General features: G+C 59.9%; 1 protein-coding gene across 1 annotated transcript in view; it reads right to left on the reverse strand.

Moving 5' to 3' along the window:
• The window catches only part of NKAIN1 (sodium/potassium transporting ATPase interacting 1), a 41,748-nt gene extending 32,807 nt beyond the window's left edge, over nt 1-8,941 (reverse strand). The window contains exons 1-2 of the mRNA XM_064471614.1: nt 8,550-8,941; nt 8,180-8,413 (exon numbers count right to left, since the gene is read on the reverse strand). Of these exons, the coding sequence (XP_064327684.1) occupies nt 8,180-8,233 (54 nt within the window). The 5' untranslated portion in view covers nt 8,234-8,413; nt 8,550-8,941. The remainder of the gene's footprint in view (nt 1-8,179; nt 8,414-8,549) is intronic.
• Nucleotides 8,942-13,481: the final 4,540 nt, after the last annotated feature.

A 13,481-nucleotide genomic window follows, 5' to 3' on the forward strand; every position in this document is an offset into this window, starting at 1 on the left:
TTCCCCGCCATCGGCTGCAAAGAGCCCCCAGCCCAGCTCGGGGGTCCTGCTGGCCCTGGATGCAGCTGGATTCGCTGCAGCCCCCCCCAAATACTTGTGTTTTCTCACACGCTTTTGGGCATAACAAGCAGCTCTGGCATTTACCCCTCCAAACCCATCCCACACCCTCCTGCATCCCTCCCTCAAAGCTCCTGCTTCCTAAATGCCCTCCCAGCATTTCTGGGAAGTGCCAGGCCCCCCAAACCCTGTGCCGAGACCCAGGCCAAGCCCCTCCAACTCCCTGTGGGCTCTCAGCAGCTGATCCCTGATGAGGAAGGGAGGGCTGAGGGTGGTGGGGAGGATTTTTTTGGTGGGGAATAGTCCCTGGAAAGTTCTGTGTTCCCATGGCTCGATCCCTGTCTGGGGAACACAGGGATGAGATATTTGTCTAGGGAGAGGTCCGGGCCTGATCCTGCACCCCCTTTTGCAGCCAAAGCCCTGGAGGGGTGGCTGCAGGTCATCCCCAGCCAGTGCAGGACTGAGGGGTGCTCCTGGGGGGCCACCGCAGGTCTCTGAGGGGCTGGCGGGACACCCCCCTTCCTCAGCCCACCCCGCAGTCCCCTCCAGGGCTCAGAAAACAGCGTCAGGAGGAGTTTCTTGGTTTATGTGTTGCCTCAAGCCATGGAGTGATGGAGGCCCCATGGGACCACGCGGGGACAGAAGCGATGCAGGCAGCAACTGCCCGCAGCGCCTCTGGGCAGGGTCCTCCCTAAAGCCCCCCAAACACTGTGCACACTTTGGGGCATCAGGGCAGCCCAGATGTACCCCCTGAAACCCACCCTGCACCCTCCTGCAACCCTTCCTCGTGGCTCCTTGCTAAACCCCCTGGCATCGTCAGGATGTGCTGAGCCCCACCACCATAACCATCCTGGGGGGTCCCAGCAGCCGATCCCTGATGGGGAAGGGGGAAACATCACCCCAACACGGGTCCCTGCGGTGCTTCCCACCCTGGCACAGGGGAAACTGGCTGTAAAAATCGCTATTAAATAACAAGGCAAAATGTGCCGGTGTACGGCCCCCATCGGGGCAGGCTGGGAGGGATGGCTGAGGCAGAGACCGCATCCTGCCCCACCGCTCCCATCCGGGTGCAGGCACAGCAGCACTTGGGCAATTGGTTTTTCTCTCCCCCCAAATCTCCTTCTGCCGCAGAGCAAAAACCAAAGACGGGCGAAATTTCCCAGCCAAGCACATGGGAGCCGTTATTAATCTTATTAATAAACCACTCGGGGTTTAATGTCCTGTTTAAATACAACCGGGGCTGCTCTCTGCCAACTTTGCCTTTCCAGTTTTCCAGGCCGTTACGTACATATTTTGAAAATTGAAATAAATAGCTGCTTTCAAATGGGGGGAAGAAAAAAAAGATACCAAGGTGCCCATCCTGAGCCCCTCGGCCCCTCCAAGCATCCCCCCATGCTTCGGGCAGGGTATTTTATCCCCACACAACCCCCAACACTCCATCACTTCCAGCCAAAAACCACTCCCGGCTCCATGCTGCGATGGGGACAAGGACATCCCCAGGCATCCCAGGGGGATGAGGGATGGGGATAAAGCCTGGACCGCCAGGATGAGAGGGGTCTGAAGCTGCCCACCCACCTGCAGCTCAGCTTGGCTGGGCGCCGCAGCAATCAATACGTAATAACCTGCATCTCACGGGCCGGCGCTGGACGAGCTGTTAAGACGTGTGGCCAGTGTTGATGGGAACGTTAGGGTTTTGTGGGTCTTTCATCCCTGCTGTGTACTGCTGGAGGTCTTCTCCCCTTTCCATAAGGATGTCCCCCAGGCCTCGGTACCCAGCGATGGCTGCAGCATCCCAAGGGGTCCCCAGCCCCTTGGAGGGAGGCGATGCCGGCAGAACCATGCTCCCTGGGGCGATGTGCGAGGGCTGCCGGGTTATAGAGCCCTTTCCCAGCCCCAGAGCACTGGTACCCCAGAGCCTGCACCCAGCACCCTCGCAACAGCCGTAATCCACCGCTGTATCGACGTCTGTGTGTGATGCAGGATCAGCGCAGGGCTGGCAGCGCCGTGGGCTCAGCACCAGCTCTGGGTCCCAGACAGGGATGTGGGCTTCCCATCAGGAATCAAATTTCTCCGTGATGAGTTTTGAACTGTTTGAGCCCCGAATCCTTCTCCCTGCTCGATTATTCAGCCTCTCCGGGTCCTCCCTATGCTTTCCCTCTGGAGAAACCGTCGGGGAGAGGAGCCAACAGCTCCACTGCAGGGGGGAAAGCGGTGGGAGCCATCCGTGCCTACAGGCTGGGGGAGAGCATCCCCCGGGGCGCGAGTCTGCAAACAAATAAAGCCGCAAGGAGCTCGGCCAAGATGTTCATCAATCCACGAGCAGCGAGTTCCCGCAGCAAAACTGTGGTCCCCCGCATCGCCCGCACACACACAGAGCCAACCGACGGCATCAAACCCAGGCAAGCGTTGGCCAAAGGCAGCGGGGAAAAGCCGTCATGCCTGGAGGTAATTTCTTGCTAAGGTTAATCCCCTTTGTAGCTAAAAAGTCGCTTTTCTCCCCCAGAAGAGCTCCCTTTGCCTTATTTCTCCTGCATTAAAGTCCGTCAGTACCAGGAATCTCTTCTTCCTCCCTGCTTTCCTTGGAGCAGCCACAGAGACTGAGCTTCTCAAGAGGCCGCTTTGCCGCATCTTCCAGTCTTGGATCTCTCTCCCTCATCCCTTCCCGATGTCTTGGCGATGCATTATGGGATGGGGGACACGGCTGCCCCACGGGCCAGCAGGGACACGGTACTGGGGGGCCCATCCCTGCGCCAGCGATGCTCACCACTGTCCCATCAGTCCGCACATTTTCTCCAGTGATTATTTTATTCCTTCTTTCTTTCTGTTACTGAAACGAGCATCATTGATTTTTTATAGCGCTAATTTTTTTCCTAACAGAAAGCCACCTGGGATTAAATCAAATTGCTTATCGGCATCTAAACACTATTGTGGCAGCTCAGTCCCTTTCAGCAGCCAAACTTGGGAGCTCAATAAGAAACAAGATCAAGTTTGGCCAGATGAGACTCATGTTCCCAGACATCAATTAGGCCACTGGCTTTTAGGCCTTGCTGATCACACCGTGCATCAACCTTTCCTTCCCGTGCTCTCATGGCTTCTGTGTCGGGCAAGGCTGTTTTCTGGCTCATCCTCTTTATTTTCTCTACAACCCAGCCCTCCGAGACATTTATTTTCCAGTCCCCATCTCTCCCAGCTCTGTTATGAACCAGCATGAATGATTTAGAGAGTTCTCCAACTGGTCTCGTTAATACTCTTGGGTGTACATTAGCTGGTCCTGCAAATTTAGACGTACTGCACTTTAATCGTGGTTTTAATTGCGAGCTGTAACGCTCTGCCTTCCCAATGCGCGCCAATAAACCTTTATAGCGGCCTGTCAAGCAAAGCTCTGCCTGTGAATAATGTGGATGCACCGGAGGATGCACGTCCACACGGAGGTCTCGCCAGGCTGGGATGCTTCTCCACAGCCACCCACGCCCGCGGTCCCTCCTGCAGCCCTTGGGGTGGTCACCCGGGGAGGCGACAAGGCGTGTTGGGGTTTTTTTCACACCTCTAACAAACGCAATTCCCACCTTGGGGCTGTCTCCGGATCCTCGGCGCTGCCCATCCTCGGGGCATCCCCATCCCTCCACACCAGCATCCCCAGGCCCAGAGGCACCGCCGCATCCATCGTGCCCCATCCCGCCGAGACGGGGGTGCGGGGAAATGAGGGGCTCGCCATCCCTGATGCCTCCATCAGCCCCCCATTTCCATGGCAACCATGCAAATGTGAAAGCTTTCCATAATCATTAGGGAGCGGAGCCGAGCAGTATAAACAGTGACTGCAGTAGATTACATGCCTATTATGAACAGTCGCGCCTTCTGAGCGCTGGTAATTATACCTAATTGTGCATTTAATTGTGTAATTGAAAACCCCCATCCAGAGTTCAGCCCGGGCTCCTTTCCCCCTTCCCCGGCGGTGCGAAGGTGGCCGGGGGCAGCTCCGGCCCCGCTGCCCTCATGCCGTCCCTGCGCCGGGGATCGGGCACGATGGGAACCACGCGAGGACAAAAGATGCCGGCAGATGTCAGAGGCGGCCGACTCTCGCCGGTGCCGGATCCGGAGGGTTGGTGGCCAAAAACAGGCAGATGAGGGCAGGAGGGGTGATGGGGACAGCAGGGGATGGCACAGCTGTGAAGCCCCCGAGGGAGCAGCGGGGTCCCACTGGGGAAGGGGATGTCACCCAGGGCTGGTGGGTGGTTGAGGGATGCAGGGGATGGGACCATGCTCTCCCTGCGCCCACCCTTCGCTAAGCCAACTCTGTCAGCTCCTTCTCCAGGCTCCGTGATGGGGAGTCGCACCCTGGAGGCTCTTGGTGCCCCGTGCAAACACCACGGCTCGGGCAGGCAGGATGGGATGGACCTGCGGTCCCTCTCCCTGCACCCCGACCCCGGGAGGCTGCGGGAGGAAGGATGCCAGTGCTGGCACAGCGTGGCACGGCATGGCACCGCACACCGCCAGCGCGGCAGGCTCTGGCAGGCTCAGCCGGGCGGGAGGTGCCAACTGAGCTTTGCTGTTCCAGCCAATTAAAGGAGAAGGAGAGAAACAAAGAAGGAAATGAAACCCCAGGTTGGAGCGACACCGAGCTCCGCCAGGCAGAGGTGGGAGCGCTGAGCATCGCCTGTCCCCACCCAGCTCCGGGGCTGGAGCTGCACCCCACCCCTCAGGGAGCCCCACACCACAAGGGGAGGCAACGGGGTCACCGCTTTGGGATGGAGAAGGAGCCCGCTCGAGCAAGCCTGCCCTGCGCCAGTGCCTGAGCACAGCCCCGGGGTACAGGGGGGATGGCCAAGGGGCACGTGACAGCAGCCAGCCGGATCCCACCAGACCTCAGCTTCCAGCGATCCACATCCTGATGTCCCATATTGCTGCCTCCGAGGCTGGCACACCCTCCCGCAGCAGCGCGGCTGTCCCGATCTGCATCCAACACCACTAGGCTTCAGAGTTAACCGAAGTTACGGCTTGCAGCTCTCACACCCCTGTCCCTGTGCTAGCGGTGGCGAGCGGGGCGGTATCACCTCCGCGGTCGTTTTCCATCCAACCACCTCAGCAGCAGCATCTTCGCATAAAGAAAAGATAAATCCTCCTGACAACAACGGACATGCCAGAGGAAGGTTAACTAAGCCACCGCGACCTCCCACAGCTAGTATTTTGTCTCCCAGACAAGGAGGAGGACCAGCAAAAAGCTGAGAGTTTTAATTTTGTCCCACCTCATCAGCACAGAGATCTCCCAACAGCCCCTCTCGAGGTGGGCCAGGGCCAGTGGGTGTCTGGCAAGCGGGTCCCTGGGGTTCTTCTGGAGGGAAAACATACATGGAGGCAAAATCTGGTGGGTGCTGCTTGTCCCCTGGGAACGGAGACACTCAGCGCTTGCAGCATCGCCTCACTGAGCAGTGGAGAAGGAGCATGTAGGATATTTGGATTCTCCAAAGCAGCTGCCCAGGCTCCTGCTGTGCCGCAGCCCAAAAACCAGTTTCCCAAGCTGGTTCAGGTGCAAGGGCTGCCCTGAGGCCGGGGCGGGTCGCCTCTCTGGACCTGCCTCCTCGCACCCCAGCACGGGGCACCTTGCACTGAGACCTCGTGCCAGCCGGCGCCAGCAGCACCCTGGCACCCTGCAGCATCCTCTGCCACCACAAGCACCCCCCAGGACCTGTGCCCAGGGCGGGACAAGGGACCAGGACACACCTCCTGGGGACCAGGTTGCAAATATTAGGGAAAGGAATTGGGATGTGAGCAGGTGTCCGTGGGGTCACGGCAGCACACAAGGAGCTGCAGAGAGGCGCCTGCAGGGAGGTGGCCCAGCAGCGAGGACCACCTGGAGATGATGGATCACCCCAGGGCAGGCTGACCCATGCTCCTTCATTTAAGGGAAACTGAGGCACGGGCTAGCCGGTGATGAGGTTTGGCAAGCCAGTGTGCTTAGCAGGCTCACTGTCGGCACAAGCTGACCCCGCAGCAATGGGGCATGGCTTCCCAGGCAGCCCCAACACACACCAGTCCAACCCCAGCCTAGGTGCTGGGGGTACTGGGAGCATGGCTGTGCCCCTCCATAGGGCAGAGTGCAGGCTTGGGGCTGCCTGGGCTGGGGGACACAAGCCCTGTGGTGGCGTCCCCATGTCAGTGGGGGTACAGAGCAGGCAAAGCGGAGGAGAGGAGCAGAGCTGGGCTCAGGCATCACCTCCGCTGCCCATCATCCCCACCCAAACCTCGGCACTGCCTGGTCTGCCGGCCATGCCACCTCAGGGACGAATGTTGGCCTCAGTCACCCGAGGGGACACGCTGATGGCACCTGCCCCCTCCACCACCCGGAGGCTGGCTCAGCCCAGGGCTGTGGGTGGGCACCCAGACCCCCCCCACCCCGGGCAGGGCACCCAGCGGCACCTTATTGCCGAGGGGCAGGTGGGTGCCACCGCTGCGGGATGGGTGTTGGGGGTGGGCATCTCCCCACAGCCGGTGGGATGCAAGCTGCTGCCTCCGGAGTCAGGAAGGAGCTTGGGAGAGCATCCCGCAGGTTGGGAGGGGATGAGCTGGGGTACGGGGTGCACCTGGGATGGAAAGGCCACCGGTAAAGGACAATTCCAGAGCCTTTGCGGATGCCAGCAGCACCAGGACACACAGGGCAAGGGGCAGAGGGGAAAACCTGACCCCAATCTGCGGCACAAAGTTTCTCCAGGTGCGAGCAGGAGCTGCTCGCCCAGCCCAGGAGCTCACACCAATTCAGTTCTTCCCTTAAAATAGATTAAAATCTCTCAGATCTGGGATATCCCAGGGAATAAACACCAGCAAACCCGTTTGGGAGATGAGTGGTAAAAAAAAAAAGTGACCGAAAGCCAGGAAACTCCCGCACACCTGGAAAACACCCGTCAGATTTATCCGGAATTAGGGGGAAGGTGAGCGAAGCGCGGAGCAAGACTTTACAGACCGAACCGGGGGGACAGCTGGGAAAGCAAGAGGTCATTCCCACCAGGGACGGCAGGACTTCAGGGATGAGCCCACCAGGGCTCTGATCCCCCGAGGACGAGGACTGGCTTTGAAGCTCCCCGTGTCCCATCAGGAAATCTCACACACACACACACATCCCCATCCAAAGGTGGGGACCGCTCCCCACTCGCTGCCTTCCGAAGGATGGAGATTGAACAAGAGCGATGCCAGGAAGAAAGTGCCCGCCAGCAGGATGCCACCATCATCTCCAGAGCGGATCCAGAGCCCATTTCCATCACTGCCTCTGTCCACCCCATCACCCCCTGCCATCCCCGGGGACATCACGGGCCGACCGCCACACGTTCCGGCGATCCCCCCCTCGTTTTCCTCGCCGTGACAAGCCCCAGCATGGCTGCGGGGGCAAGTCGTAGGATGCCAATTCTCTGTTAACGAACCACCCGGCCAGGATAATTAATCGCAACCTCGTCGGTGCTGGTTTTAGCAGAAAAACCCCCGAATATGCCCCACACTCCCTTCCCCTGCTCCTCTGTCAGCAGCCCGATGAAGACTGATTCGCAGGCGGCGGCAAGCACGGCACCTAATTATTGCGAAGACCAACAATCCTATTAAAATTAAACCTCTCCCTTCTCCCTGCCCCAACATCCCGGCGTCCCCTGGCCACGGGCAGACGGGTCCCGCTCGAAAGCAGGAGAGTTTACAAAGTGCTGGCAGAGGCTCTAAGTTTCCTTCTTGCCCTGACTCGGGGGACCAGCACCCCAAGAAACATCCTTGGAGTCACCAGGGTGGGAAACCGCTGGCGGGAGAGAACTCGGAGGAGAGCGATTGCAGTTGGAAACAAAGCTCACACCTGCTGGAGACACATCCCCAGGCACTGACAGCACGGGGAACTGCTTCGCATCCATCTCCCCAGCCACAACTCCAGCCAGCGCCGGGTTGAGGCAGGGGACGAGGGTGGCATTTCATTCCTCCTTGATTATTATTTTTTCTTTTTTTTTTTTTTCTCTCTTTTTTGGGTGGCAGCGAAGCATCCCCAAGCCAGTCCCACAGCAAGGTCACCGCCGAGACGGAGCGGGTAACGGTGACAGCCAACATTTCGCACAAAGCACAACCCGGCATGCTGATGAGCGCAGACGGCCCCTCGCCTTACCAGCTGCAGGCAGCAGAATCCGACCAGCGTACATCTCCCATTGCATCTCCCCATGGTTTCCCAGCCGGAGCCTCGGATTTCCCCCGCCGTGGCCTCGCGTCGCCGTCCTCCAGCTCCTCACCAGCCTCCCCTTCGCCAGCAGAGCATCAGGGGGGCACCAGCAACATGTCCCGCTCTCCAGCCTCCGGCCAGCCCCACGACTTTCTTCACAGCAGCCCCGCCGCCTCCCGCATCCTGCCAGGTTAGCACAGAGGCGGGCTGGGCTCAGAAAGGGGCATCGCCCCCCTTCCCCGCCTTCCCCCCCCGCCGAGCCGCGCTCCCCCCGAGCCCGCTACAGCCCCCGGCGCAGGGGCCCCGGGGCCGCGCACACCTCGCCATCCATCCCCGGGGCGCGCAGGGCTGCGCGGAGCCCGCCCGGCCCCTCTATTGTCTCTCCCGCACAGCCGCGCTCCGCGCCCCGGGGGCGGGCGGGGAGGAGGCGGCGGGTGGGGTCGGGGGCGCGCCGGGCAGGGCGGGCCGCGGCCACCGGAACAAGGCGAGACGCGCTCCCGGCGGGGCCCGGCGGGCGGCGCGGCCGGGCGCGGCGGAGGCCAGGCCGGGCACGCCGCGCCGCGCCGAGCCCTTGGCGGCTTCCGGGGGCGCCGGGCAGCGCGGCCCCTTCCACGCAGCCGGCGACGGGCGCGGCTCCCGGGCGCGCCCGCCTTTCGTTATCGTCAGTATTGGTCTTTTTATTCCCAGATTTCTTTTTTTCTTTTTTTTTTTTTTCCTCCTCCCCCTCCGGAGCCAGGTGGGGCTGGGTTAAATCCCGGAGATTTGCAAATGCAAAGGGCTCAGCGAACTGCTGCCCTGCCCCTTCCCTCGGCCCTTGGACCCGCAGCACAGGGACCCCGCAGCCACCTCCTCAGGGGGGAGTCCCTGGGGTGGCCCTGCCAGGGCAGCAGCTGGGCTTGCAGGGAGGACAGATGGCCCAGCCCTGGGAGGAAAGCTCCCAAGGTCCCCCTGCAGAGCCCTGCTCCACAGCCCAGCACACGCGGCTCCAGGGCCGGGAGCAACCGCTGGCCACAGGCAAGACAGCACCCAGCCGTCCTGCTTTGGGTCTGTGCTCCCAGAGGGCTTGAAGGCTCAAATCCAGCAGGTCTGGTCAAGGAGGGGGGTGCAGACAGAGCTGGCAGGGTATGGCCCCTAACCGCCACCCACCCGGCTCGTCTTTGTTCTTTTTTCACAGCACACCTTCAGGGGGATCAGGGAGTGCACATCTGCTGAGGAATAACCGGGATGCTGCTTTTCCAGTGCTTTAGAAACCTCCTTCTGTAATGCCATCCAGCAGAAGGACTTGGGAACAGTTTGCTGCTCTTTAGTTCCATGATTTCTTAATCCTCAGCCCTAATCTTTATGAGGAAGCACCTCCTAAACCAGCTCCACACACTCGTAGGTGCCCGAGCAGCTCTGTGTGCGATACGAGGGGCTCCAACCTTACAGATGTATTTGTGTGAAAGTGCCTGTCTGGCCATGGTCTAACCTGGCCCATCCAAGCTTGGAAGGGCTCAGCCAGACCACACATCCCTGTGTACTGCTTGGACCAGCCTCCAGCACCTACCATACCTGGAGCTTTTCCTTCATCCTCTGCAGTGGGAATTCCTCTCCCTCCCAGCTGTTCTGGGCTCCCAGGAGCATTTCAGGAGGCCCATGCATGGCTGAAGGACGGGCCTTTGCAGAAAATGCTTGGCTTCCATGAATGCAAAAACCTTGCTGCAAAAATGCAGCGGGTTCACCAAGCGCTGCTCTCAAGCAGGGGTCCTGGAAGAGGTGGCTGAACCCAGACTGAGCCAGTGGGTGTTTGAAACAGAGGCACCTCTGCGTTTGTTCCACGCTGTCTCAGGCTGGTTAAGTGAGCACATGGTGAGCCGCAGCCTCCACCAGCCCTGCTTACACCCACGCCCCGCCATGCGGGCTGCCGAGGATCCCACCCGTGGGCCTGGCCTTCCTGTGACACCCCCACTCTGGGCTTGGCTCCATCAACCCCAGCACTCCGGGCTCCATCATCTCCAGGTCCTCACCAAGAGCCTGAGAGGTCCTATCTCCCTCATCCTGTGGGGAGAGGTGTCCCGGGCTCCTCGGGGTTATCTGGGCGCATAAGCGGGGGGACCAGACCCATCTCCAGGATGGAGCTTGTGGGCTCCTCTGGGATTTAAGCACAGCAGAAACCCAGAGCAGAGGGACCGGTTTTACCCCACAGGTCAAAAAAAGCTGCAACGGCCCCACAGCACCTCCTTGGCAATGGCTGGGCAAATCCACTCAGCTCAGCCCGCCCCCGTCAGCTCCCAAAAACACCAGCGAAAGGCAAAACACCCCGATGTAAAACCCTGCAAACCGATACAATGGTGCTGAGATCCTGCCTGGCTCTTGACCAGGTGGAGTTTCGTGAAGAATCAATTTTAAATTAAAAGAGGTCAATATAGTGTGTCAAGGCGCTTCCCTAGAAGGCGAGGAGATAACTTCATTTGTGAGCGGGTGGGAAAGGAGCCCAACATTTTGTCTTTTGCTCCACTCGTAACCTTCCGCCCCACAACCCTCAGCTTTTATGGTTTTCGCAAGAAAAAACACAGATGACCAAAATTATGGAGGAAATATTAGGAGGAAATCGAATTCAGGGCACATTATCATTCACGGGGATGGGGGGAAGCCGTGAAGGCATGTGCTTTGTTGTGCACGCAGAGCTGCCACCGAGCCCTGCTGAGCCTCAGTTTCCCCAAGACCCACTGGGATGGGCAGAGCCTCACCCCAAACGCTGCACCCCTGCCCCCAGGAGCCTGGGTGCGGCTTCGGCCCCCATCCCGGCCCTTTGGGATGGAGACGGGAGCGGAGCCGTCAGCCCCCCGGGGCTGAGCCCCTGCCTCGCTGCCACCCACGTCCCACGGGGGGGGACACAGATGTCCCCCACTGCCACCGCGGAGGGCACCGGCCGCGGGGACATCCTCGCGCCCAGCTGTCGCACAGCGGGGGATGAGGGCTCTGCTCGCCCTGGGCCTCCAGCAGCCCCCCAGGACCAGCACCGGGGCCGAATTCAGCCTGGCCAAGCCCTCTGGCCCCAGGTGGGATCACTTCCCCGGGTACACAAATTCACCTCCTTCCACCAAAAAAGGGTGTTTTAAGTAAAAACTGCCTGTACCCTTATGCCAGAGAGAGATCGCTCTGCCAGGGCTATAAACAGAACGCATGAAAACAGATTTTTTTTTTTTCACCAAACTGATATTTTTACCCTAAAATGTCTATTTTTTTTTGCTCACAAAAACCAACACAGGGATTGTGGGGTTTTTTTTTTAGTTTTTTCCTTTTTTATCTTCCCCCCCCAAAGATTTTGGAGCAGAAAGAAATTGCACCACTGGCAACTCCTGCTCCCCTCCCTCGGCCCCAGCAGGGATGCACCGTGAAGAGCCGGGTACCTGCCGGGACACCAGGACTTCGGGCACTTGTATCTAACACCAGAATTATTCAATATTTCCAAATGGCACCAAAAAATACCTCCCCGCCCCCGATGAGCATCAGCAAGGCTCCCAATGCAGCCAGCAAATAGTCATCTGGGGGAAAAAGCAGACTCAAAGCTGCTGAGGGCAAGCTGGGTTGGGAATGCTGTTTGCTGCCTTAAAAAAGGCAAAACCAGGAAAAAAAGGAGGTTTTAGGCTAATAGAAAACACACAAGGGATGTCACAGTTTTGCAGCCCCGAGCCCTGGCATTGGGGTTGGGGTTTTTGTCCCTTCTTTTCCTCCTGGGCTCTTTGGGTTGATTTTTTTTCCCCCTTCTTTTGGGCTGAAAGCATTGTCTGGGCTTGGCGATGACTGGGAGCAAGCTGCCTGCGGAGACAAAGCCAAGGGGACTCACGAGCATCTTTTACCCACTCAGGCAGTAATTAAAGGCAGCAAGGCGTCAGAACAAGACAATATGATGATTTTTTGGCGTGTTTATCAGCAAAGAAATCTTCGAAGGGGCCCCATCTATCTGGGTTACAGTGACAGGGAAAAGACATTTATTCTGATGCATTATGTAAATCAGTGCAGGGTAAATACGTGCAAATCATTGGCACAGGTCACGCGTAATTAAGCCGGTCGGGTAATTCCCCTTAACGGGGATCGGTTTTGCGCTTGGCTCAGGCTAAATCCCTCCAGAGGCTGATGGGTGGCTGGATTTTGGCTGACGAGCCATGATATGCAGACCGTTGCTGCTCAGGCGATGAAGGTCTCTGGGATTCATGTTAATGAACCCCTAATTACCCAGCGGCCGGAGCGGCCGAGCAGTGCTGTGAGTGCGAGGGACGATGCGACAAGGTACAGCCCAGCACCTTGCGATGGGGCGGCACCGAGCAGGCGGTGGGGATGGATGCGGCTCCTTGGGGCTGTGCTGGGACAGCGGCTTGGGGATGGGGACATCCCAGTCCCAGGGTCAGGGACGCTCCATCCCCGGGGTCAGGGATGCCCCATCCCCGGGGTCAGGGACGCTCCATCCCCGGGGTCAGGGATGCCCCAGCCCCCGGGTCAGGGATGCCCCAGCCCCGGGGTCAGGGATGCCCCATCCCCGGGGTCAGGGACGCTCCATCCCCGGGGTCAGGGACGCTCCATCCCCGGGGTCAGGGATGCTCCATCCCCGGGGTCAGGGATGCCCCAGCCCCTGGGTCAGGGATGCTCCAGCCCCGGGGTCAGGGATGCCCCAGCCCCTGGGTCAGGGATGCTCCAGCCCCCGGGGTCAGGGATGCCCCAGCCCCTGGGTCAGGGACGCTCCATCCCCGGGGTCAGGGACGCTCCATCCCCGGGGTCAGGGACGCTCCATCCCCGGGGTCAGGGATGCTCCATCCCCGGGGTCAGGGATGCTCCATCCCCGGGGTCAGGGATGCCCCAGCCCCTGGGTCAGGGATGCTCCAGCCCCGGGGTCAGGGATGCCCCATCCCCGGGGTCAGGGACGCTCCATCCCCGGGGTCAGGGATGCCCCAGCCCCAGGGTCAGGGATGCTCCATCCCTGGGGTTAGGGATGCCCCAGCCCTGGGGTCAGGGATGCTCCAGCCCTGGGGTCAGGGATGCTCCATCCCCGGGGTCAGGGACGCCCCATCCCCAGGGTCAGGGATGCCCCATCCCCGGGGTCAGGGATGCTTTCTGTGATGGGGAGCCCAAATCTAGACATCAGGCTCATGCTGGGGGTGCCAGTCACCAGCCTGCACCCAGCACCTCTGCTGCTGGCCACATCCCTCGCCCCATCCCTCCTTGCTTCACCTGGGAGCAGCCCCAAAGCACAGTGACTCAGCCCCGGGGACAC

Source organism: Phalacrocorax carbo, chromosome 22, assembly GCF_963921805.1.
Source record: "Phalacrocorax carbo chromosome 22, bPhaCar2.1, whole genome shotgun sequence".
NCBI lineage: Eukaryota > Metazoa > Chordata > Aves > Suliformes > Phalacrocoracidae > Phalacrocorax > Phalacrocorax carbo.